We start from the raw sequence: 26,063 nt of genomic DNA, 5'->3' as shown, positions 1-26,063 counted from the left end.
CATCCCTGAGGTCAGCAGGACAAGATGGGGTTGGGGGGGGGGGACAGCAGGAGGAGCCCGGGCTGGCACCAGTGGATCTGCCATTGCCGGGCTGGGAGGCCTTGGCAAGTCACTTTTCCTCTCTGAGCCTCAGTCTTCACATCTGTAAAATGGGAATGATAATAACCACCAACAGGGAGACAGTCTATTTAAAATGCTATGCAATTGGAACAAGTTAGGTGACCTATATAGATACAGCATTGAGTTAATTACAGGCCCTGTGGCAGAGAACTGGGGATATACTGGACTAAGGTATGGTCTCTGTCCTATGCAGTCAAGAGCTAGAGGAAAAGAGTGAAAGTAAAGGGGCAGTGACAATTCACTGTGAAAAGTGCTAGACTAGGGGATACCCAGGCGGCTGGGGAGGAAGGCTTCCAGGAGGAGGTGTCAGGGAGCAGGATGAAGAGAATGAAGGAAACGTGAGGGGGAAGAGAGTGTTCCAGGTGAGGGAACAGCACGTGCAAAGGCCAGGGTAAGCAAGGGGCACAGGCCGTGGTCCTGGTGCCGCTCAGCCTCCCCTACCTCTCCCTGCTCAGCTGACCCAGCGGCTGGACCTCCAGGGCAACATGCTGAAGCTGATCCCCCCAGCTGCCTTCCGGGACCTGCCTTACCTGACACACCTGGACCTGCGGCACTGCCAGGTGGAGCTGGTGGCCGAGGGTGCCTTCCGAGGCCTGGGCCGCCTGCTCCTCCTCAACCTGGCCTCCAACCGCCTGAACGCGCTGCCCCAGGAGGCGCTGGACGGGCTAGGCTCGCTGCGGCGGCTGGAGCTGGAGGGGAACCTGCTGGAGGAGCTGCGGCCGGGGACGTTCGGGGCGCTGGGCGCGCTGGCCACGCTGAATCTGGCCCACAACGCCCTCGTCTACCTGCCCGCCATGGCCTTCCAGGGGCTGGTGCGCGCCCGCTGGCTGCAGCTGTCCCACAACGCGCTCAGCGTGCTGGCCCCCGAGGCCCTGGCCGGCCTGCCCGCCCTGCGCCGCCTCAGCCTGCACCACAATGAGCTGCAGTCCCTGCCCGGGGCGACCTTGTCCCAGGCCCGCGGCCTGGCCCGCCTCGAGCTGGGCCACAACCCCTTCACCTACACGGGCGAGGAGGACGGGCTGGTGCTGCCCGGCCTGCGGGAGTTGAGGCTGGACCACGGGGCCCTGCAGGCCCTGGACCCCAGGGCCTTTGCCCACTGCCCCCGCCTGCACACCCTGGACCTCCGTGGGAACCAGCTGGATGCCCTGCAGCCGCTGCAGGGCCCGGGTCAGCTGCGCCGGCTGCGGCTGCAGGGGAACCCACTGCGGTGCGACTGCCGGGCTCGGCCCCTGCTCCAGTGGTTGGCGCGTGCGCGCGTGCGCTCGGACGGCGCGTGCGGGGAGCCGCGGCGCCTGCGCGGTGAGGCCCTGGACGCCCTGCGGCCCTCGGACCTGCGCTGCCCCGGAGCCGGGGCGGAGGAGGAAGAGGAGGAGGTGGCGGCCGCGCGGCCCCGTGTCCCTGACGGCACCTCCAAGGAGAAGGCTGGGGCGGCCAGGCCCTGCCCTCGCGCCTGCGTGTGCGCCCCTGAGTCCCGGCACAGCAGCTGTGAGGACCGCGGCCTGCAGGTCGTGCCCCGCGGCTTCCCCAACGACACCCAGCTCCTGGACCTGAGGCAGAACCACTTCCCCTTGGTGCCCCGAGAGGCCTTCCCGGGCCTGGGCCAGCTGGTGTCGCTGCACCTGCAGCACTGCGGCATCACAGAGCTGGAAGCAGGCGCCCTGGCGGGGCTGGGCAGCCTGCTCTACCTCTACCTCTCGGACAACTCGCTCTCCAGCCTCAGCGCTGCCTCCCTCGAAGGGGCGCCCTGCCTGGGCTACCTGTACCTGGAGCGCAACCGCTTCCTGCAGGTGCCAGGGGCCGCCCTGCGCGCCCTGCCCAGCCTCTTCTCCCTGCACTTGCAGGAAAACGCTCTGGACCGCCTGGCACTGGGGGACCTGGCAGGCATGCGGGCCTTGCGCTGGCTCTACCTGAGTGGGAACCGCATCACCCAAGTGTCCCCCGGGGCACTGGGCCCCGCTCAGGAGCTGGAGAAGCTGCACCTGGACAGGAACCAGCTGCGAGAGGTGCCCACTGCGGCCCTGGAGGGGCTGCCTGCCCTCCTGGAGCTGCAGCTCTCGGGGAACCCGCTCAGGGCCCTGCAAGATGGGGCCTTCTGGCCCGTGGGCCGCTCGCTGCAACACCTTTTCCTGAACAGCAGTGGCCTGGAGCAGGTGGGCACAGGGGGAACAGGGGTGAGGGGAGGCAGCACGAGGGTCTACGCAGCTTGCGTTCACTCAGCCAACACTGCCGCCCCTGCAGTGCCAGGCCCGAGGCTGGGCGTGGGGTCCCTGAGATGAGCCCGACCCTGCGCCTGCCCCAGGGAGCTCAGGTGTGGGCCACAGACCAGGAGGAACGCTGTGCCACACGGAGGGGCTTGGCAGGGAGGGCACTGCCGAGGCCTGGAGGAGGGCGGAACGTGGATCCGTGGGGTTACCTACTGTTGCACACTTTGTGGGCAGAGCTTTGCCAATATGCGGGGGTCCAGGCATAGCAGAAAGAACCATGGACTGGGGGTCTGTGTGACTTGCAAAGGGCACGTGCTTTGGCAAAACCTGGGTTTCCACCCCAGCACTGCCCTTCCTGCCCATCTTGGGCTCTCTACTCCCCTTCTGCACGGGGAGCATGAGGCTCCCTCCCAGGCCTGGGGGTGGGACAGGCCTGGCAGGAGCTCACACCAGGGCCTGGCGCCTTCTTGCAGATTTCTCCGGGGGCCTTCTTGGGCCTGGGGCCTCGGCTCCAGAGCCTACATCTGCAAAAGAATCAGCTGCAGGCCCTGCCCGCTCTGCCTGGTCTCAGCCAGCTTGAGCTCATCGACCTCAGTGGCAATCCCTTCCACTGTGACTGCCAGCTGCTCCCACTTCACAGGTAAGCACCCCCAACTGAATGCCCCAGCTGGGGACCCAGCAGCTGCTCTCAGTCAAGCCCTGGTGCCATCTGAGCACCTCTGGCGGGCGAGGATCCTTCCAGGGCCAGCTACCCTTCCTGGGGGAGCCAGACATCCACGGGGCTTGGGTGGGCTTCTCTGAGCCCCTGTTCCCTCATCTATAAAGTGGGAATGAAATCTGCCCAGCCTAGTGGGGTGGGACCTAGTAAATGTGTGAGAGCACTTTACGTCACTGCCTAAGAAAGCAACAAGAACCGTGGAGTCTGGTGACCTGGGCTCAAATCCACCTCTGTGACTGACCATCTACCTGTGAGCCATGTGGCCTCTCTGTGCTGGCCCCTCATCTGGAAAGGGGATGATAGCGATTGCATCCACCTCCTGGTGGTGGTCGTAAGAATTACATTAAATTAGATAGCTTATCTAGATTGAACAGCGTCTGGGTCTTCAGCCCTCTGGAACTGTTTATTACTGGCCCCCTGTTACAGGGAGGGGATTGAAGGTTGAAATGACTTGCTCAGGGTCACATAATTGGTGAGTGGCCGAGTCCCACTGCCCCCGCATCACTGAGGACCTCTTCGCTCTCCTCAGGAAAGCTCAGCACAGTGGCTTCCCCGAACCCCCTTTTCTCCTCAGGTGGCTCACTGGGCTGAACCTGCACGTGGGGGCCACCTGTGCCGCCCCTCCCAGTGCCCGTGGCCAGAGTGTGAAGGCTGCAGCTGCTGTCTTTGAAGCCTGCCCGGGCTGGGGTGCCGGGAAGGCCAAGCGGACGCCGGCCCCCAGGCCTAGTGCCCAGAGGACCCCCATGAAGGGAAGATGGCAGGGAGCGAACAAGGTTGGTTGGGGGCAGGTGCAGGGAGGCCTCGCTGGGTGGGTCAGGTTTTAAAGCCCCTGGGGTAGCAGGGATCTGACTTGTCTTGGTCCCAATTTCGTGAGGTTCTAGATCTGGGTAATGACCCTGTTGCTTCCGTTAAAAAATGTCTATCCCCCTCTCCGTACCTCCTCCACCTCTGGGCTAAGCCCAGAGTGGGTTTGTAAGGAAATGACTGTTTCATCCCACGGGACAATGGCCTTTCCGATTAAGCTGCAGCATCCCAGGACCCTGGGTATCCATGAGAACCCCACAGTGACTGTTACTGCTGGATTGCCATTGATTCAGCCTGTCCCCACCTGATCTCGGGGGCCTCGCTCATCGCTGGGGCGGGAAGAGCAGGAGTGCAGGTGTGTGGTTGGTGCCACGGGTCGGACTCCATCACCCCCTTGACATTACATTTGCTGTCCGGACAAACCCATTCACACTGGAACGCTCAGTTGTAGCAAAATCTCGCAGCTCATCAGAGAAGAGTGCGCAGGACATGGGCACCCCTCCACGTGGCGACCCGTGCTGGGTGGTGAGGGGATGTAGGGGAGGCAGACCTTAGAGGAAAGCCGTGACCAGAACAGGGTGGGCTCTGGGAAGGAGGGGAGAGGGCTCTGCCTGCTTCTGGACCTGCAGCTTGAAGAGTTGGGGCACCTAGGGACCATCAGATGGTGTTTGTATCAGTTCCCTAGGGCTGCAGTACCACAAACTACCACAAGCTGGGTGGCTCAGAACCACAGAAATGTATTGTCTCACTGATGTGGAGGTTAGAAGCCTGGAATCAGAGTGCTGGCGGGGCTGTGCTTCCTCTGAGGCCTCGAGGGGAGGGTCCTTCCGTGCCCCGTCCAGCCTCCGCGGGCCCCAGACGTTCCTTGGCTGTGGCAGCACAAGCCCCGTCCCTGCCTCCACTGTCACACGATGTCTTCCCATGTCTCTGCACATCGTCTTCCTGCTGGATGTGTCCAAATTCCCCCTTTTTATGAGGACACGAGTCATTAGATCAGGTCCCACCCTAATGACCTCATTGTAACTGGATCACCTCTGTGAAGACCCTATTTCGAAATAAGGCCTTATTCTGAGGTGTATCTTTTTCGTGGGGACTTAATTCAACCCGAAACTGTTCTTTGTGGAGGTCGGCTGGGCGTGAGGAAGAACCCCTAAAAAGACCCCAGGCTGAGGGTGAGAATTCGGCCTTAGAAGCGAGCCCTGGAGCCAGGGTCAGTGACGGCGGCCATGCTCGGCGAACACTCGGGCGGCGCTTTCTGCCGGGAGTCGTGATGAACGGCACCGGCGTGGATGCTGAGCTCGACTCGGGAGCAGCAGCCCCGACGGGTTCACCTCCAGGTCTGGACTCTCATTAAAAGACCCCCACGCCAATCCCACATTTTGTAGCTGCGACAGGAATGGGGCCTCGCGGACCACCCCATCCAACCACCCTTCTGACACGGAGATACGCCACCAGCAGGCTTTTTGTTTTTACTTTGTTGAAAGTGGCAGCTTCCTCCCGGGAATACCAAGGCATCAAAGAAGGATAAGGGCCCTGAGCCCTGGCAGGGTGTTCTGGGCTGGGGGACTTGCCTGGCCGAAAGCACCTGGCAGACGAGCCTGGGCTTGCTCCCACTGCTGTCATTTAACAGTTGTCAAGCCACCAAGTTACTGAACTTTAACGAGTCCTCTGTCTCTTATGCGTAAAATGAGTCAGCGTGTCCTCACGGGATTACTGTGAAGATGAAGCGAGCCGTGTGAACGCCTGTACACTAGTGCCTGTCATATCGGGCTATCACAAATGGTAGTGCCCTCGCTTCCCGTCCCTCAAGCAGAGCTGAGGCTCCAGATGGGGGTGATAGTGAAGGAAGGTGTTTGCGCGTGGCCTGACCTGCACCAGGGAGCTGCTGCAGGCTGTCAAGCAGGGGGAGCGGGGAGCGGAAGGGGCTCTGTTCTTGAGGCTATTTCCCAGCCATCAGGTGGCCCCGCTGCTGCGAGACTTCAAGACCTGGTTCCATCCAAGGGCAATTGAGGAACAAGGTTCATTCTGTGCCTTGAGCTATTATGTCCCAGAGGTCAACACTTCCATCTGTAACAAATTAACCTCTAGGTCCCAGCAACACGTTATGTACACTTTGTCACATACTTGGGCTTTCTGGAACCTGTGGTTTTGGGAGGGGAATGGCTGAAACATACGGAGAATATAGCATGTTGTTGCTATGGAGACGGGGAGCTCCGGAGATGACAGATGACACTTGTGTTCTGCACTCTTCATGTGTGAACTCACCCAATTTTCATAACTGACACCGTCGGATGGCATATCAGAACGCACTCTAGCTCTAAGAACAGAACACTGACAAATTGGACTTCAGCAAAAAAGAGATTCAATTGTCTCATGCAAGTTAAGTATGGGAGGCCAGTCCAGGGCCGCAACGGCAGCTAATCGTGCCCTCCAGCTCTGCCTGTCGTGCTCACGGCACCTGTAGATTTCACTTCTCCATTCAGGAAGAAGCAACCGAAGGCCAAAATGCCATACAAGTCCTGTTTTCCTAGAAGCTCTTCAGTCAGAACTGGATCCATTAACGGCAAGAGCATCAGGGACGATGAATTATTCTCAGCTGAGCAGTTTACCCTCAACAAAGGCAGAGCTGAAGTGCACACACATGCCACCTTCCTCCCCTGGGAGCTGATGCCACTGACTGACCCATCACCACTCAAGTCTGGTGTGTGTGAGATGGGGGTGGGGTCAGGCATGGTCCCTCTTTCCTGGGACCTGCCCCGTCCTTGGTCATCACTGTGTTCCACACACACCTAGTAATGTTTTGGGGAACTCAGGCTGCAAGAGGGTGCTTTCTGGGCCTGGTTTCTATACCATGTGGGCCTGCAGAGTGTCTTTAGAAAAGGAGAAAGGATCAAGTTCTCTTTGAATTGACAGGAAATCAGTTCCCCTTGGGCTGGTCACCCCATCTCTGGGATGACACCCAACAGCTGGGTCCTGAGCACATCCACGGTCAGCACCCCATCTGGCAAGCACCTGACAGTCCAGGAAGCCAGATACCCGCCCGGCACAGCTGCAGCCCTTAAAGGGGTGACACAGGGACCCACCCTGCCGTGCCGTCACTACCCAAACATGTAGAAGGAAAGAAAAGGGCTGAGGACAGCACCTGCCATCACCTTAGGTTCCAGGAAGAGGGTCTCTTGAAGAGAGGATGGATCAGAGGGAGGAGACAGTTTCAAAGGAGACTAACTGGGGAAAAAAAAGCAGCTGAAATTTGGGCAGATGCTAGATGAACTTCTAGAAGGTACTTTAGAGAGAAGGAGATTCAAAACATGTTACAGAGTTAAGGACACGAACAGTGAGGAAAACGAGCCAGGAAGTGTGTCCCTTCCTCCAGGAGTTCCTCCAGGGCCACCTCAGCCAGCAGGGCTGACCACCCAACTCTGTCGCAGCCCTGTGACTTTCTGGCAGGGCCAGACCCGTCCCTGGTTAACAGGAGAATGAAAAGGACAGGTCCTAGCCCCCCTGGGCTCCAGAGCGGGTTAAGTTCAATGCTGGTGGCAGCCTCCCTCTCAGGGGACGTGTGTGTTCGAACACACATACACACACACAGACACACACATGCTGAATGTGCTCGTACACACACACACACACACACACACGCATGCTGGGTGTGCTCATACACACACACACACACACACAGGCGCGCTGAGCTCACCCCCGCCACCAACCAACTTGTCCTCCAGTGTGCGGCCCCTCACCCCTGGCAGTTGAGGGACACGGTGGGTGTGGATGGAGGCTGGTAAGGAAGAGCTTCGGGAACTCCAGCTGGAGAGGGAGCTGCTCACAGGCGAGTCTGTGGGTCTCAGCAGCCCTAGTCACGCCGGCCTTGCCAGGGAGGGGGCAGAGGCGACAGGGCGGGTCCGGGAGACCCTGGGTGTTCGTTCGCTGCCCAGCGCCCACAGCACCAGGCGGCATTCATGCAGAAAGGCTCAGTCTCCAGAGGAAAGTGGGGTGGAGGGGTGCTGGCAGTCGAGGCGCCCTGGGCTGGCTGCCAGCTGGGCGGCTGGGCAGCAACGAGGAAGTCTCAGTCGTCTGTCTCCTGTTTGATGTTCTCGATGGGAACGGGCAGCTCTGGACTTGGGGCCTTGTCAGGCGTGGCCACGTCGAGATGCTCTTCCTTTACACGCACGGTAATGACTGAGGAGGAAGAGGTGGGGGACAGGGAGAAGAGAGTGTGCCTGTAACTCCGGGAAGGGCGTGGCCTCAGGATCTGGGGAAGAAATCAGGCTTCCTACGGACGGGCCCTCAGGACATGGCAAGGGGAGCCCCTTCCCCCTCTGTGGGGGCAGGCAGCACAGAAGGCCTAGGGTCCTGTCACCCTAGCCGGGCAGGCTGCCCACCCTGCCAAGCACATGAGGTGGAGAGGGCCATGCGAGACGCTCGGCTCCATTCAGAGCTGGGGGTGGGTGTCTGGGAAGCCCTCCAGGCCCAGTGGTCTGAGAAGGGTTGCTTGGTGCCCAGAAACTTCCCTTCAAACTTGACTCTACTCTTCTGTGCCCAGGTGGGGAAGGAGGGGGTCGGCCTCTGAGCACCGGAGCCGCCCCCAACCTCGACCCCGCGTGGGAGGCTCTTACTTTCATCAGGAACGGGCTCCGACGAGATCTTCTCTGCCGCCTGCAGGTCGTCCTCCAGCAGGGGCTTCTTGGACCCCTGTCTGAGGGGCCGGGTCTTGGTTGGTGGTATTCTTTTTCCTTTGAATAAACACAGAATTAAATCCGGGGTAGGGATGCATCCACGTGGTGCACGCAGGCTGGGTCTTGCCCAGTGGTCAGGCAGCACAGCAGAGGGGAAAGCGCCAGTTTGGGAGGACAGAGGCCCCAACTCTGACCTCAGCCCCCAGGGCTGTGTGCCTCCGGCTCAGAGGCTGCCGCCAGCAAGGGACTGACACCCACCTCCCCCCACTCGCCGCCATGGTTAAGCTTCCCTTTTCGGATCCTCGCTTTCTTCATGTCTGAAGTGTGATTCCCAGCCCTACATTTTGAACGGCACAGGGTCCTGCCGCTTGGTCGCCTCCACACCCTCACAGCATCTTAATCCTGCCTCGGGACCACACTGTTTCCTCCCCGTTCCCTTCAGGACATCCTCTCCTCTGCATGATACCACGTCAGGAAGCCCACCTCACCGCACTGGCCTGCAGCTCAGCTTGGGGCCTGCTGAGAATGGGCCTGTCTGTGGAGAGGTCCCCAAGATCAGTGGCCGCCCTTCCTCCCACTCCCTGGGGGTCATGAGGGAACAACGACAGCCTCAGGGAGCAGCTTCCACCCGTTTCCTTTCGTACCTTTTACTTTCAAGCATGGCCTCTACACGTGGCCTCCCTACACCCCAAATAGTCTCTTGTCTCTTTTCCTCGGTATCCTGACCATTGCCAGAGATGGAAGACTTACGCTCTGGGTCCCTGAAGACACAGGGTGATTGATGGCTGGGCCCGTGGGGCAAGGGGTGAAGGAGAGGGCGGGACCATGAAGAGCGCGACTTAGGTGGCGACACCCCACCTCCACTCCCAGGGACACAGGCTCAGCTGATCCCAGGTAGCTTTAGAGCATCACTTACTTTTCTTCCCAAACTGTTTCTTTTTCTTCTTCGTGGCCTCTTTGGCTTTCAGAGGCGTGGTGGGCTCTGTTGTTGAAAGTATGGAGAAGAGGTGAGGAGAGAGTTCTGAGAGGACACAGGCTGTAGGCACACCCCAAGATGCCTGTTCGCCCCTCACCGGCCTCCCGGACACAGGGGACGCCCCCAGAAGGAAAGCCAGAGCTGGGCAATGAGAACGGGGAGGGGGCTGCAGAGAGGGACTGGACAACAGCTGTCCCTTCTTCCCACCCTCATCACCAGGGCTCTCGGAGGGACCTAGGGAGTTTACCTGGGTGCACAAGGGCACGAGCATATGACAGAGTGGGCAAGGTCAAGGAAGGAGCTCTGCAGGCCAGAGGGAGAGGGAGACAGAGAAGTCAGGACAGGGAGGGAGACAAGGGCCACTCTTTTCTTAGAAGTGGTCCAGGAGATTCTCAATCTCATGCCAAAGAACGAGGTGGGCGTGGGGCGGGGGCGTGGTTGGCAGGAAGGAAAAAGAAGAGGAAAGTCAAGAGCCCCTTAGGGCTGTGAGAGCCCAGACCTGTGGCCACGGGCGGCTGGAGCTGGTAGCCGGTGAGCTCACACCAGCCGACGGGGTAGATGTCCGGGGACTCACAGTCTACCCACTGGTCATACTCGCTGTCCCAGCCATCAAAGTGGATGCTGAGGAGACGGTGCACCACCCGCTTCACAGTGGCCACACAGATGAGCCGGGGCTCCATGAGGTCCACGGCCTCCAGCTTCATGCCCACCTTGAAACCATGGTTGGGGCAGTCCTGGGAGGGGGAACAAAGGCAATGACCAAGCCAGCCGGGGCCCTGCCCCAGTGGGGCACACCTGGGGGAGGGAGCAGGGCTGAGCATGCCTGCGGGGGGAGGTTCCTCTGACCAGTGATCCCACTGCATTTTGTTCCCAGGCACTGGCCCTTTTGGGAAAGGGACCAGCTGAACTGTTCGGCACAGCGCCCAGGTCAGAGCTTGGGACTTCTCCCCTGAAGGGGCGGACCTCAGTAGCAAAGACTCAAGAAAAGAGCAGGGCTGGGATTGCCGCTGCGGGCGGTGGGCAGGACTGGCCTCCTCACCGTGTTGAAGAGCCTTGACGGAGCTGCTTTCGCCTTGGTCTTCTCCAAGTAGGTCTCCCAGCTGAAAGTGTGAGCCTCATACCCTGTAGGAGTGGGAAGTGTAGGTGAGGAGGGGGGAAGGGAAGCGGGAGGGAGTCCCGGAAGGTCTCCCAGCGCCAAAGGGGCGCCTGCAGCTCAGTCAGGACCCCCCCGGAGTCTCCCCAGCAGCCTTCTTCCCTCCTCCCCAGGCTGGTACCTGCTCTAGGACCATGGTCCTGTTGCACAAGTTGTTCACTGACCAAAGGGACAAGTGGGAGCTCTGCTCACCGAGCCACATACCAGCCATGGGGCCGAGCCAGCCCAGAGTATGGGCTAGTGGTGACCCTGGGTAGCTCTGTCACCTCTCCAATCCACTCACAGACTTCAAACTCCAGGGGTCTGGCTTGGCCAGGAATTGGGGCCAGTGGCCCCACCCTGCTCCTCCCAACTGTAAGGCTTGTCTTGCCTTTTGGGGGTGTGAGCTCAATGTCATTCTTCTGGCAGAAGGTGGCTGGGAAGATGGCGTGGGAAGAGGCATGATAACAGAACCAGTCTGAGCCATCTGTGGAGGGCCCCCCGTCCACACAGATCATCAGGTAGCCATCCAGGAGGACCTAGCAGGTGGAGGGGAGGAGGGCAGACAGAACATGGTATCCTGAACTGCACCCCCATCCCAGGGTGAGGTGATACAATGGGGATGCAAGGTGGATGGATCCAACCAGAGCTGGTTCTCAGCCTTCCCCGAGCTGCTTCAGAGCACTCAGCACTGGTGTAACCCACACTCGTGAGATCATTTAGCCTCCTCACTAGATAGCACATGCTGTGCCAGCAGGAACTGCATCTGTCTTCTTGTCAGTGTGTTCTCAGTGAACACACGGGCCCAGCCTGGAGATCTGCTGGATGGATAAATCGGCAAAACCCCCTGGAGGGCCGAAGGGTGGCTGTTGGCTCTTCAGGCTGCAGCAGTAACAGAGGTTTGCAGTGAAGTCAGCCCGGCTATGGCTTGGCTAGGTCAGCACTCAAAGGAGGTGGCATGTGGCAGCAGGGAAGCCTACACCTGACCCAGGACAGGCTCAGGCCAGGTGTTCAGTAAGCACCTGTCCAACGCACCTCTGACCCCGACACGAAAGCAGATTCTGACCCTGACACGAAAGCAGGTAGCCCAGGAGCAGCGAGAACTGGGAAGCTCTGCCACCTCCATGCCCGCAGAAAGCGATACTGGAGGCTCCCCCAGGCTCACCTTGCAGATGGTTGCCACGCAGATGTTGCCCAGATTCAGGGGGTCAATGGCTTCCAGTTTCATCCCCTCCTCAAACCAACCGCCTTCCGTGTAGACAGCTCGAACCTTAAAGGAACGGGGCACTTGGGGAATCTCCGGGCTGGCCCAGGGAAGGTGGGAAAGCAGGCCTCATCTGCCATCGGCCTGGGAAGGAAGTGGGGAGGGAAAGGGACATCCCAGGGAAGAGCTGGGGTCCGCAGGCCTGGAGTGGACCTGTGGCCAAGGGGACAGTGCCCAAGGGCTGTGCCTCACCTTCTTGAACAGATAAGGAACAGCATCACAGTAGATCTTCCGGAAAGTGGGATGGTGGGCCATGTCGCTGCGCCTCTCTTTTAGGGAAATGGCAGAGGGAGGAAGGGAGAAAAGGAAGGTGAAGCTGCTAACAGGGCCATCTCCACGCCTCCCCCAGAAATGTGCCCCCTAGACCAGAAGGTCTCTGTAGGAACTATTCAGCCCTTAGGACCCAGACTCTTCCCACATCACATGGAAAGGATGTGGCCCGTAGCCTCTAGTTTCAAACCAGTTTTTAACACTTCAACCTGAGCATCCTCAGTCAAGGCACTCAACCTCTCGGGATACTTGGTCAAGTCCTGCCATCCGCATGGTAGAGATGATCGCCTCTACCGTGCAGCATGGTTGTGGGGTGTAGAGATGTGCCCTCGCTGGCCAGGGACTTCTGCTAACCTGACAGCTTGATGCCATGGCCGACACGCCTTGACCAACCCACTGGGTGGATCAGGGGGCTCCACATGTGGCACCAGAAGTCATCATCACTGTCGCCATCCTCGTAGAGAAGCCGTAGGCGACCCCCGATTACCGTGTCCACCACAGCCATGCGGGTCCGTGACACCTGGGACTTGTCCACCACCTCCAGCCGCATGCCCTGCCGAAAGGGGTACTTCATGCTCTCCACCATCTGCAATGACATCAGGACACAGGCCTGCTGGGGTCATGTGGACCCTCCCACCCACCTTCCTGTTCTGTCCCTTAAGAGTAATCAGAGGATGGGGAAGGTGGAGTGGAAGCACCGCACACACTGCGTCAGGAAGCAGGTAGATGAGCCCTCCTGTCCCGCCAGGTTCAACCCTGGCTCTCAAGTCCCTGGGATGATACTGATGATATGATTTTTACATGTGCACCAAAATGCCAGTAAGTCATTATGATGGGTATTACAGAACGCTTTTCAGACTAAGGAAACAGGTGCCCCAGAGAGGTCACGTGACTTACCCAGAGTCACACGGGCTCGTGAGTGGCAGAGCTGGGCCGCAGATCTGGCTCTGGTGTCCAGCTTTGTGCTCTTTCAGGGATCTGCACTCTGACCACACGGGCACCCCGCTCCCCTCTACCTGCTGGCCCCCACTGACGGCACATACAAGCCTCACGTTTAGGGAACTGAGTGCCCCTCGCCTCCATACATCTAATTTCAGCTCCAGCCCCTCTGCGCTGCAGCTCTGAACGGCTCTCATAGCCCCTCAGTAGTGATGCCTGCCCCTCTGACACAGCAAAGGACAGTGACCAAGATGTCCACAAGCTGCTCTAGAGCCCTGGTGGCGGGGCCTGGGTGAGGAGACGGGAGATTCTTTGTCTGCTGTGACTTTGGTGCTGTCCTGCCGGGGGTAGAGGATGGTTACGTAAGCTCTGTAGGGCTTTTCCAGTACCAGGGCACTGCGGGCTCAGGGAGAAGCATCCCAGTCTCCACGTGACGGGGGGCTAAGCGGTGCTATTCCAAATCCCACCAGGAGGGGGAGCGGCCCAAGGGTCACAAAGCAGCCACCAGGACACAGATCTTTCACCCTCAGCTCAAGGGCTGGAATATACCAGGCCCATTTAGCAGAGGGAGAGACACAGGGCGAGAACTGGGCTGGGGTCCCTCTGGGCCGCCTCCCCGCCGCTGGCCTTTCCTGACAAGCTCCTTTCCTCTGTGCCCACTGGTGCAGCCCACGACCCGACAACGCTTTATTGCCCTCCTTTGTTTAAGGTCACACGCTGGAACTCAAGGTCTGTAAAGGCAGAAGCTAGGTTTGAGTCATTTCTATTGTACATTCTCAGCTCCAAGCACAGAACTAGGCACGGAGATGCGGGACTGGATTACCATATAGGGATTGGATTTGGACTTGAGCTCCCTCTACAGACCCACCCCCCCATCCTCTCCACCCCCCAATCTTCAGAGGCAGCTGCTTTTGCATGCATGCCCTGCAGGGACTGGGCATGTGACAGCTAGTGTGTGCTTGCCGACTGTTCACGCAGAGCCCTGCTCTGCCACCCAGAATCAAGCTCTTTTTAATTTAAGCAGAGATGAGGCCACCTTGACACTCCTGGTGGCCTGCACACAGCCACTTGCCTCATCCTAACGCTAGGGCCAGCTCATCTTCAGTCGCCAACCCTGTCCACTGTGCAAGGTACTATGGGAAATATAGGAGAAAAAGCTTGCAGTTTTGGGGAAAAGACTATGATAATTAACAAAATATAGAGAGATGAAGAGCAAATGAGCACTACCCAGTATGTTCAAATAAGGGAAAAACTGTTTTTGAGGTGCCTGAAGCCATTACTCATTGAAGACCAGCTAAGGCCCACGGCGCCAATGTTCTCACCAGGCATCCGGGGCCTTGGGTGAGATGGCCCCAACTACCCTCCCATCTGATTTTCCACCGCTGGCTTCCATGCCCGCCCACATCCTACCCATCAAGGTAGAATTCAAATGCCATCTTCTCCACAAAGCCTCCCTCAACACCTGCTCGTCCTGAGGCCACAAGGCCAGTTCAACCACATGTCACGGTGGTACCTGCCCTGCATCCCCTTGGCTCGCTGCTGTGATGCTTACCCAAGCAACATGAGAACAACACGTGTGGGCATCCGGGTCAGGGGCCCCAGAGACCCTAGATGTGGCCCAGGCACCTATGTGAGCGAGCCGCACAACAGCAGGCCTGGCACACAAAGGGGGAGGAGACTAAGTCTCCACTGCATATCCTTGTGATCCCTTTGAATTTTTACCATGTGTATGATTTTTTATGTTAAAGAACTAAATAATTTTTTAAAATTCAATGCCACACAGATGATTTTGAGGCACATCTCTGGTACAAAATCAAGGCTATTTTATATTCTTCATGGGTGTGACTTCATTTCCTGTGCCAGACTGGACGGTCCCAGATGGCAGGGTCCACATTCTCCATATTTCCAGTGCCTTGTATACAACAAGTACTTAATAAAATCTATTGAATGAACGCTCCTGAAAATGCTATGAGCAAAGGTAAGGATCTAGGAGAAGAAATGGCAGACAAAGCAACATGATCGATGCGTCTGAGCAGGGAGGAGGCTATTAGGCTGGGAAGGCAGACGACACCCACCATCCATCCTTAGGAAATCTGGAGCCGCTAAGATTGCTAAGCAAGGGAGTCTTAGAAAAAATACTCCAGTGAACAGCACAAAGGACAGATCAAACGGGATAGGGGCAGGAAGGAGATCAGTTAGGAGACCCACAGGGCTCACTGCCAGACCTTGATATGGAAATCCACGGGAAGCGTCCTGGAGCCCACCAACCGTTTCATGAGGTAGCCCTTCCAATCGGTGAACTTGGCATGGATGGCTGCAGAGACAGAGCAGAACCCTGAGTACAGACTGACAACACTCCCACTGATGGGGCACCAAAGCTGCCCCAGAGAGCAGCAGAGGGGCCTAAATAACTTATTTCTGCCTTTTCAGGCCAGCAATCACCATCTTATAAAACCGGACTCCCCCAACTTGGACCTGCCACAGGGCCTCTGGAACAAGGCAGGACAGGAAGCAAGGAGGCAGGTGGGCCCTGTTCTGGTCTAACTGCTCCCAAGGGCCCCGCAGGAACCAGGACAGGGAACGTTCTCATCGACTCACTCCGCGGGGGCACCAGGATCTTGCTGTTGATGGCGCACCAGCCGATGGGGTGGACATCCACAGTCCCCAGGTTGCACCAGAAGTCATGGCTGGCGTCGTTTTCAAAGCCTTCATACCGGAGCAGCACCCGGTACCCTGAGAAGGAGGAGGGAGCGGTGTGCTCTTAGGCCTTCGCTCTTCTCCAGCCTAAACAGGACTTGTGCTGCCTACTTCAAGAACTCCTTCCACAACAGCCAGAGTAAAAACAAACCCATGCCACGTACTCGGAAAGCAGTACAGCACAGGAGGGAGAATAATTTTCTATAGCCTGATCAACCCTGGAATGAACTTAAAAGATGGGAGTTTCCAAACTCGCCAAGCCCTGTGGTCCCCTCTAAGGTAGGCAAGATAAAAGAACAGCAAGAAGGGAGGCAAAAACTCCAACAGGCGGGTTTTTGTGTTTTGTTTTATGAAGCTGATTTCTGCTCCACCACTGCCTGTCCATCTGGAGATGTCACTGCCCAGCCCGACCCTGCCTCGGCCGGAGGAACACCCACCTGCTGCCTGGATGACCGAGGCGATCCAGTACACACGGCTGGGGAGCACAGCATCGCTGTTGAGCACCTCCACCTTCATCCCCTTCATCACATCCTCCCACTGGTCATAGAGTGGGACCTGTAAGGGGGACAGTGAGCCACCTGGGCTGGCAGAGGAGAGCAGCTGGCTGAGGGGCCTCGCGAGAGTCTGCGTCCTTCCTCCTTCGCCCCTCAGCATTGCCCCTCACTCCTTGTGTGTGGAAGGCCAGGCCGGGGACCAGGGATGAAGAGACGGGCAAGACGTGGTGGTGGGGCTGGGCAGAGACCCAGAGTCAGATGGTCCTGGGTGCTAAGCTCTCCAGGGCCGCTCCTGGCTGCTATCCTCGCGGGCACACCATGGCTGCGCCAGCCTGCGTGACAGTCACGACGCCTAGCAGTTTCTCACCCTCACCACGTGCCAGGCGCCATTCTCGGCACACATAGCACCTCTTCCAGTCATCACTCCACCTGGGCCGTTAGGACCACGACCCCTGTTCTTGCAGCTGTCGCCAGGCTGGCTCTCACAGAGCCGGCTGCCCACCCACCGCTCTGGCACGTCCTTTCTCCATCTCTCCTCCTCCTGTTAACATGCCCCCGACAGCACTGGACTGCTTGGGGCTGCCTCCCCAGTATCTAATCCTTACTTTGCTGCCAGTGGCACTTTGGTTCTCCTTTAGGGAGATTCTCCTTTTTTCCTTCTCAGCCCTGGTTTCAGCCAATCAGTGTATCCCATTCCATCTCCCTGGCCGGAGGGACTGGGTTCATCACAGAACCCAGAAACAGTTATACTGCTCAGGCACGTTCAGGTGGGCTTTTTACAGAGCATATCGAGGCAGATATATTAGTGCAAGTATGATGCAACTCCCCGCAATGAAATGCCTGAACTGCTAGAGAATTCAGGAAATAAAGAGCTCCCCCCACTGGAAAAGACGTGCACCTTCACTAGCAACCAGACAGGAGAGGAGGAGTTAAGCTGCACCGAGTGCCAACCTCTTCCTGATCAGCACCTCCCCAGAGTTCAGTAGCAGCTCAGAAATTAGAGGCTAGGAAGTGGGTTTAAAGAGGCCTCCTCCTGGATTTCCCAGGTTTAGGAAATTGGCTTGAAAGACAAGAGAGCTCCCTCGGTTTCTCTCTGCGCCTGCAGGAGACCACCGCTCAGGCCTGCCTGCTAAGTTCTTCGGCTCCAAGCCCAGCCCTCCAGGTCTCAGCCTTTGCTGTTTCTCAGTGACAGGGAGTCGGGGAGCCTTTAGAAGAAGGGGCTCCAGGAGGCATCCACATTGGCCTCCCGGGAACCAAGGGGCCCAGGGCAGTTCACAGCACCAAGCTTTCAACGGGAAAGCACTAAAAATGGGGGAAAAGGAGAAAGGAAAGGAAAGGAAAAGGAAAAGGACAAAGTTTGCTTCTGGATATCAAAGCACAAAGTGCCATTATGTAAATAAGCGAAGTGGGGAACCTCCGAGGGGCTAGAAGCTCGCATTGAGGGTCTGTGGGAGGACTTTCTGAAAAAGTGGACAGAAAGGTAAGCTGGAGGGAGCGGCAGAGCTGGGCTTCGAGCACCCAGACCTCACCCTGTTCTCTCCCGGTGCCGACGTTGCGAGGCAGGTGGGTGAGATGGTGGCAGCACTCAGGACCCTGCCCGTCCTCCCCTCATCCCCAGGGCACTCACGTGTTTAAAGCAGCTGACAGGAGCAGCCTTGTAACTGTGATCCTTCAGGAACTTCCCCCAGTCGAAACCCAAGACCAGCGCTGCGGGGCAAAGATGGAGAGGGTTAAAGGGTCGAAGCTGGGAGCTCCGGCAGCAGCCATTCCAGGACCCCGGGCCGGAGGGGCGGGGGCAGCAGGTCCCCTCCTCACCCCATACCTGCCCCAGCAGCGGCCATCAGGACGGCGGAGGGCCTTATCCAAAGGCTGCCAGACTCTCAGGAGTAGAGGAAACACTCAGAGGGAAATATGTCTGGTCTTCCTTCCCCAGAGAAAGACGGAAATTCAAAGACCCTTGGGCTTAAATTCCTCAGACCGCCCCCAACCTCTCATTGGCCACAGCCAATCTAAATGATGGGAGGTGCACACACCTAGGCCCCTCCAACCCTTGAGCCTGGGGGCTCAATATCGGTCAGAAACTCAGACCATCTAGCACAGTCGGTCAGAAACTCAGACCATCTAGCGCAGTCGCTTCATGCCTACATTTGCTCAGAAATAGCTACACGAGCTCAGAAAGAAAGGTTCCTCCCTTATCCCATCACCCTTCTTCAAACAAGATCTGGGTCTCCACTGCCCCAGGGAAACAGAAGCCAGAGAGCTAAAGGCAATGCAAAACAAAAGCAGCTAATCCTCGGCTTTTAAATTATCAAGAGTAGGGGTCTTGGCAATTTAAGAGTGATGGAGGGATCTTCTGGGGTAATTTCACAATTACCAGGTGAGGAAGATACAATCCGAAGCCAGCCCGGGCCGGCACTTTCTAGCTGGCCACCTTCTCCAATCCTCGCTCCCTGGGAGGCCACCCCAGTCCTGGCACTGCACCCAACCTGCTTCCTGAGCACCGGTCCCTGCAGTCTTACCGTCCTGCCCTGTTGGTGTCCCATCTGCGAGTTGTCCTGTCCCTTGGGAATGGAGGAAGGCTCCAATTTTGGCAGACCAGGCAGCTTTGTGCAGGACTTTGGCCTTCTTGGTAGGTGGTTTTCCCTGGAGGGAGGAGAGCGTGTGTAGCCTAAAGGCTAAGAACAAGGCTCTGGATTTGGACAGGTTTAAATCAGGCATCAGTCCAGTTAACCTCTCTGGGACTTCAGTTTCTTCATTTGTAAATCAAGATGATGACAATGATAATGCTTAGCTCAGAGGGGAGCTGCAAGGATGGGGGTTGCCCACACTTGGCTATTGTTCACCTGGGGGGGGGGTGGGGATTGGCAGAGCCACACGCAGGGAGGGGCACTTTTACTATCTTTTAAGCCCCGCCTCTGCCAGGAACCTCTTCTTGGTGTCGTCAACTCTCAGCCATCTCCTTCCTTTGGTGCTCCTACAAATTTATGGCAGAGAATGGGCTTCAAAGGGCTCGTGAACTGAACCATGGACTCGCTCTAGAACATACATGAATGTTCTAGAGAGAGTCCATAGCTTATCGGGTGCTCAAAGGCATCGTCCCCCAAAGTGAAAGGCCACTGATCTGGTCTGTAATTTGTAACTTAAGTACTGATCAGAAAGGCCCAGAGAATTTATTAAAGAGATCGGTGAGATAGAAATGTGGATTGAGGGAGTTCCCTGGCAGTCTAGTGGTTAGGGTTTGGCGCTTTCACTGGTTCAATCTCTGGTTGGGGAACTGAGATCTTGCAAGCTGTGAGGCGTGGCCAAAATTTTTTTTTTTAATTTGGGTTTAAATTCCAGAGACCTGGGTCCAAACCCTGGCTCTTCAATTTTATTTGTGTACCTCTAAGTAAGTTAGTAAAAATTTTTGAGCTCTTAAAATCGGAATCTTTAAAAATTCATTTTTTAGGGATCACTGGTTGGACTGAGAGTGCCAAGCCCATAGCAAGTATCCCCAAACTACAGTTATAAACAATACCATTATTAGCTCACTGAGAAGGACTTTTCTATGCCTTGACTAAAATCTGCAAAATGAGGGACATAATAGTAACTGTCTCACAAAGAGAGAGATAGAGTGTATGAGGCACTAAGCAGAAGAGCAGGCACTGCGACCCTCACGCTTCACAGGACAATCACCTCGGGAGCTCATTAAAGACCCTGTGTCCAGGCTACACTCAGCCCTAATTAAATCAGAATCTTTGCGAGTAAGACCCAAGCATCAATATTTTTTAAGGTTTGCAGGTGACCCCAACGTGCAGTCAAGTTTGAGAACCGGTGCTGTGAAAACACAAGGCCAGTCTGCTGATTGTTCCTGTCTCAGCACCCACGGCCCCAGGAAGGGTCTTCCAAGTGATGGCCTCTCACCTGTAATCTAGCCAAGATACTGGCTTTCTTGGAGTTGGAGGAGTAGCTCCTAGAACAGGAGACGCTGCAGAATCTCTTGGTCTTGGAGAAGAAGGCTTCCCTCGTACCCACGATACCACACATCTCACAGACAGCTGGGAAGAGAACTTAGCACATGACTCCCTTGATCGTCACTCCAAATCAAACAAAATGATGGGCCCTTCAAAACCTGGGGCACTGCATTAATCAGGTGAGTCCCAGGCCCCCTAAGGCTGACAGAACTGGAATAGAAGGTTTGGGTGTATACACCTAAAGCTCCTTAGCACCCCTTGGCTATATGTGTCAATGGTGGGGCTAAGGAAAATCCATGAGGATGACTGGGGAAACAGGTGAGTGTTGGAAAGTTTGCAAAGAGGAAAATGAGAAGAAAAAACGTACCCATATCATTTAACTTCCGTGGGCCTATTTTCCTCTCATCTATAAAGAGACTGAACTAGATCAATGTTTCATCCCTGATATCACATCAGAGTCACTTGAGGAGCGTTTAAAAATGCCCAAGCCTGGGTTTCCCTGGTGGCGCAGTGGTTGACAGTCCGCCTGCTGATGCAGGGGACACGGGTTCGTGCCCTGGTCGGGAGGATCCCACATGCCGCGGAGCGGCTAGGCCCATGGGCCATGGCCGCTGCGCCCGCGCGTCCGGAGCCTGTGCTCCGCAACGGGAGAGGCCCGCATACCGCAGAAAAAAAAAAAAAAATGCCCAAGCCTGATTCTAATTAACTGGTCTGTGGTGGGACACAGGCATCTGTGGTTCGTTCAGAGTTCCCCAGGTGATTCTAATGTGCAGCCAGGCGATAGCACCCCTGGACTGGATGGTCTCTAATAGTTCGTTCCAGTTCTAAAGTTCTAAGATTCTAAGAGAATGGTTAGAAGAAGATAGAAGGGAGAAAGATAAAAGAAAGGGGAGAAAGGAAGAGAAGACAGGATGAATGGAAAGGAAACAAGTGGCAAAGAGTATTAGATTCTCCTCTCCTAAAAAGTAAAGGGACCAGGGGACAGAAATGTCATCACAGACCATCTAGCCTCCCCATTATCACAGGCGTCCCCACACTGGAGGCCCTGGCACAGGGGTCCAGGAGCTGTGTAAGCATCACATCTCTGAAGCCAACTGTCTTCCAGATGATTCACAGGGATTCTCACCTGCCCACTCCTACCCTAACCCTCTAACCCAGAGGTCACTTTATTCTGTATTTTCCCCCCTCTCACTTCCAACCCACAGGCTATTTCTTGTCCCTTCCCAGATAGTAACCAGATCACTTTAGGTGTCCTATATTCTCAATATCTAGAGAACAGGACAATCGCAAAAGCAGCACCACGTTAATGACTGGCATCTAATATGTGCTGAATAAATACTAATTATAAGAAAGAATGAAATCACAATTTGAAATCAGACTGCAGCAGAGGAAATGACCCTTGGGGATACTTGGGGTGCCTCTGCTCTCTCCTAGGGCCTTAGACATCAGATCAAAGGGCCCTTCACACCTGGACAGCTCGCCCACCTGGCCTATATCCCCCTCTTCCTCCACAGCCTCTGAAACCTCCCCCTCTTCAGGGGACACTCTGAAGGCACCTGGCTCAGAACCACTGCCATCCACGGAGCGGGGAGTCCCAGGGCTAAGCAAATGCAAGGGGGAGGTGGGCAGCTCCCCTGCTTCCCGATCCTCATTTTCTGCTTCACTTGACTCCTCGAGGTAGGAGCTGCTCTCACTGCCCGCACTGCTGTTATAACTCCGGAAACTGTCGTAGCCACCAAAGAGCTCCAAGTCATCATCTTCCTCCTCCATTGGTTCTGAAGTCTCCTAGTGACACAAAAGCAGGCAGAAGGAATTATGGTTGGCTTAGTGTATGGGAAGGGAAGCTGCAGATCTGCTATCAACTCCCTTTCCAGTTCTTGGTCAAGTCAACACTTTTGGGCCAAGTGGCAGGCAGAATCAAATACTCCTTCTGCAAACACCTGGATCACTACTCTTGTTTATACATTTCTCAACTGCAAATCAAAAGAATACCTTAGGGGCTTCCCTAGCGGTATAGTGGTTAAGAATCCGCCTGCCAATGAAGGGGACATGGGTTCGAGCCCTAGTCCAGGAAGATCCCACATGCCGCAGAGCAACTAAGCCCGTGCGCCATAACTACTGAGCCTGTGCTCTAGAGCCCGTGAGCCACAGCTACTGAGCCCACGTGCCACAACTACTGAAGCCCGCGCGCCTAGAGCCCGTGCTCCGCAATAAGAGAAGCCGCCACAATGAGAAGCCTGGGCACCACGACGAAGAGTAGCCCCCACTCGCCACAACTAGAGAAAGCCAGCGCTCAGCAGTGAAGACCCAATGAAGCCAAAAATAAAAAAAAAAAGAATAACTTAGCAAGACAGAAAACATGTATTAGGAATTCACCAAGGTCCCTCTGTGGATTTATAAGTGATGACATTTTACCATAATTCAAACAGAATACACTGATGTGAAAATATCCTAAGCAAAGTGCCTCATGAAGACTTTCTGGGGAAGATGTATTTTAGAAACTCATTCTTCCCCCTTCCGCATATGTACACCAAAGTAATTTCAACTCAAAAACAACGTAAGTCAGACAAAAGTTAATTTGGGGCCCAGACTGCCCTAAAGAGGATATCAGAGGCTAATGACACGCTGGCTATAGCACTGTGGTATATACAATAGCTTTGGACTCAGCTCTGATCCTAACTAGCTGTGGGTCCTTGGGCAGGTCATTCAACCTCTCTGGGTCTCAATTTTCTCATCTATAAAACAAGAATATTTGGCTCCAGGAGGTGGACTGTAAATGAGATACTGTATATAACTCTACCTGGCATGTTGCAGAAAAGGTGTGAAGAATTTGGGCTCTAGGCCAGGGCTCCAGCACCATTCCCACTGCTTACTAGTTACTACCACCCCTACCGTATGACCTGCAGCAGGTCAATCTCAATGCCTCAATTTCCGCACCTGTAAATGAGGACCATTCCACCTATTACATAGGCTTTGGGGGAGAAGGAAGGGTTAATACGGGCAAGGCACTCAGAGCAGTGAGTTGCACACAGCATGTGCTCAGTAAATGTTGGCAATTATTACTGGTTAAAAGCATGGGCTCTCGGGCTTCCCTTGTGGCGCAGAGGTTGAGAGTCCGCCTGCCAATGCAGGGGACGCGGGTTCGTGCCCCAGTCTGGGAAGATCCCATATGCCGCGGAGCGGCTGGGCCCGTGAGCCATGGCCGCTGAGCCTGCGGGTCCGGAGCCTGTGCTCCGCAGCAGGAGACGCCACAGCAGTGAGAGGCCCGCGTACCACCAAAAAAAAAAAAAAAAAAAGCATGGGCTCTCAAAACAGGTACACCTGAGTTTGAATCCAGGATCTTCCACTTATTACCTGTGTGATTTTGTGCAAGATATTTAACCTCACTGCTCCTGGTTTCTCCATCAGTACAATGGAGATAATAACAAGCCCTCTAGAGGACTGCTGACATGCAAAGCCTAGTTCCATTTCCAGCAGTGAGTGACAGCTCTAAAACTGTGAGCTGTCATTCTCACTCTCCACTGTATGATTCTTTTCCTTTACCCTTATAGAGCTTTTGAGCGATTCCACTTTACATTTACAAACTACACATGCAAATGTGCTAGAAAGGAAATTCAAATATAAGGTGACCAGAAGCCGAATGATTAAAGGATGCGTGGGTTACAGGTGGTGGTAGAGTGGAAAAAGCAAACCTGGTAGAGTTTTGGAACTTGACGGACTTAGTGCCCATCTCCTTCACTTTACAGTCCTGTGACCCTCCTGGGGAGTCGCACCACCCCACCAGGCCTCAGCTACCTGAACCACAAAAACGAGACACTGGGCTGTTGAGTATACTGGGAGATAATGCATGTGAACGCTCCGGACACGGAGGGTTTATTAAACTTTAATCATCCCTTACTTCCCACCAGGATGTGACAGGCCTCACAGTCCCTAAAGGACACCACCATGAGACAAGGAGGAGGAGGAAGATTCAGGAGCTCTCAGATTCTGAACCCAATTCCCCTTCCCCAGGCCAGGAAGGCTGTTCCTCCCTCAACTACTCGGCCCCAGCAGAACCGGAGCAAAAAGCAACGCCAATCGCCTCGGGCCCTGCTCAGCCTAACTACCTGTTTATCCATCCTTCCACCCTCCACCCTCCAGGCGTCGCTCAAAGGCCTAAAGAAGGGCCCACCGAGCAGGGCTCTCGGGGTTCCCTTTCCCAGTCACGAGAATTCCTCTCCCTCTCACCTCGACGCCCCGGGGCTTCTCCATGAGACCTAACAGTTTCTTCAACCGTCACCAGGTGCAGGAAGCCATATTGGCCTCGCTGCTCTCCGCGAGCGCACTCATTGGCCGCCTCCCAGAGCCCCGGACCAATCACGCTGCAGGAAAGAGGTAAAGCCGGTTCGGCGCTCCCCTGTGCCCCTCCTCCCCGGGAGAGGGGGAAGCCGCGGACCTTATGGGACTTGTAGTTCCCCCTTGGGTGCGCTTGAAGGGGGGCGTTGCTATAGCGACCTGAAAATTCCCCCGGCCCTAGAGCTGCGGCGGCTCGCGCGGACTGTTCTCGTTTCTCCACGCCAACCTCTTGCTATCACTCCAACTCCATTCTTCATTAACGTTATTGAATACCTAAGATAGGTACTGTCCAGGCGCCAGGAATAACCTCGGACTCTTCCTGATCAGAAATTTAAGGTGCCCTAGGGCGGGGATGCTAGCAGAGAGACTCTTTTCCGGTTCAGGCAGAAACTGGAATACTCTTATGCCCAATGCTGTAAATGTGCCGCATGCTCAAAATCCTGCAAAACTCCCTCTTACATCACCATCTCCTGAAAAAAAACTCAGATACGTGGCTCTCTGCCTCTTTCCTCTTGGATTTCCCACAACCTCCTTACACACTCGGAGTTCTAGGTGCTGTCGTAGAGCTTTACAAACATCTCAAATCAGGGATAAGCAATCACCCTTTTAAAGATGAGGATGGACTTCCCTGGTGGCCAGTGGCTAAGACTCTCTGCTTCCACTGCAGGGATACGGGTTCGATCCCTGGTACAGGAAGTTCCACATTCTACAGTGCGGCCAAAAAGGGAAAAAAAAAAAAAAAAAAAAAGAGGACGATGAGGAAACGGTGGCTCTTTGGGTTTAGACACTAACATCACACAGGATTGGACTTTAAGATTTAGTCCAAATTCTTTCCCTGTGCTGTACTCTAACTGAGAATCTAACTGTAGTAAGTGGGACTCAACATATATTAAATATGTTTCTAAATTTGAGGTCCACCAGATATATGTGAAAGTCTTTCCTGATTTCTTTCTTTTCTTCAACACTTTCTACCTCCAACCCCATATCTGTGCTATCCACAAAAACTGTTGGTTCTTTTTAAAAAATATTTATTTATTTGGGTGCACCGGGTCTTAGTTGCGGCACGCTGGCTCTTCATTATGGCATGCGGATCTTTAGTTGTGGCATGTGGGATCTAGTTCCCTGACCAGGGATAGAACCCGGGCCCCCTGAATTGGGAGCGTGGAGTCTTAACCACTGGACCACCAGGGAAGTCCCTGTTGGTTCTTCTACCTCCAAAATGTATCCTGTATTTCTCCACCTCTACCACCCTAATACAAGCCACTGGTCCACTGCAGCAGCCCTCCTACTAGTTTCTTAGTTTGAATCTTTATCTGCTTTAATCCAGGCAGGTGATCTTTTAAAATCACAAACCAGATCATGTTCATTCTCTTGCTTAAAACCCCTAATAGCTTCCCCTTGCACTTTGAATGAAATCCAAACAATCGACAATAACCTGGCCCCAGCTTTCTTTTCAACCTCCTCTTGTACCATCCTCTCTACCT

At 55.5% G+C, this 26,063-nt stretch overlaps 2 protein-coding genes across 2 annotated transcripts; one reads left to right on the top strand and one right to left on the bottom strand.

Annotated features, from left to right (window-relative positions):
* Positions 1 to 590: 590 nt before the first annotated feature.
* CHADL (chondroadherin like) lies at positions 591 to 3,866 on the top strand (the record flags this gene model as incomplete). The annotated part of the gene is made up of 3 exons (XM_082666142.1): positions 591 to 2,270; positions 2,798 to 2,964; positions 3,617 to 3,866. The coding sequence occupies exons 1-3, from the start codon at positions 606 to 608 to the stop codon at positions 3,864 to 3,866; spliced, it is 2,082 nt and encodes a 693-aa protein (XP_082522268.1). The 5' UTR covers positions 591 to 605.
* Positions 3,867 to 6,223: 2,357 nt separating this feature from the next.
* Positions 6,224 to 24,498, bottom strand: L3MBTL2 (L3MBTL histone methyl-lysine binding protein 2). Its single transcript, XM_082665805.1, has 17 exons — positions 24,472 to 24,498; positions 21,801 to 22,029; positions 20,195 to 20,328; positions 18,811 to 18,934; positions 17,919 to 17,998; positions 16,235 to 16,352; positions 15,699 to 15,833; positions 15,326 to 15,414; positions 12,516 to 12,747; positions 12,084 to 12,160; positions 11,793 to 11,897; positions 11,019 to 11,166; positions 10,535 to 10,617; positions 9,995 to 10,229; positions 9,436 to 9,501; positions 8,460 to 8,576; positions 6,224 to 8,022 (listed from the first exon to the last, which is right to left on the bottom strand). The coding sequence occupies exons 1-17, from the start codon at positions 24,493 to 24,495 to the stop codon at positions 7,910 to 7,912; spliced, it is 2,109 nt and encodes a 702-aa protein (XP_082521931.1). The 5' UTR covers positions 24,496 to 24,498; the 3' UTR covers positions 6,224 to 7,909.
* Positions 24,499 to 26,063: the final 1,565 nt, after the last annotated feature.

Source organism: Grampus griseus, assembly GCF_964374135.1.
Source record: "Grampus griseus genome assembly, chromosome: 11".
NCBI classification, from domain to species: domain Eukaryota; kingdom Metazoa; phylum Chordata; class Mammalia; order Artiodactyla; family Delphinidae; genus Grampus; species Grampus griseus.
The sequence above is the reverse complement of the archived record's forward strand: the minus strand, read 5'-3'. Positions and strand labels throughout refer to the sequence as shown.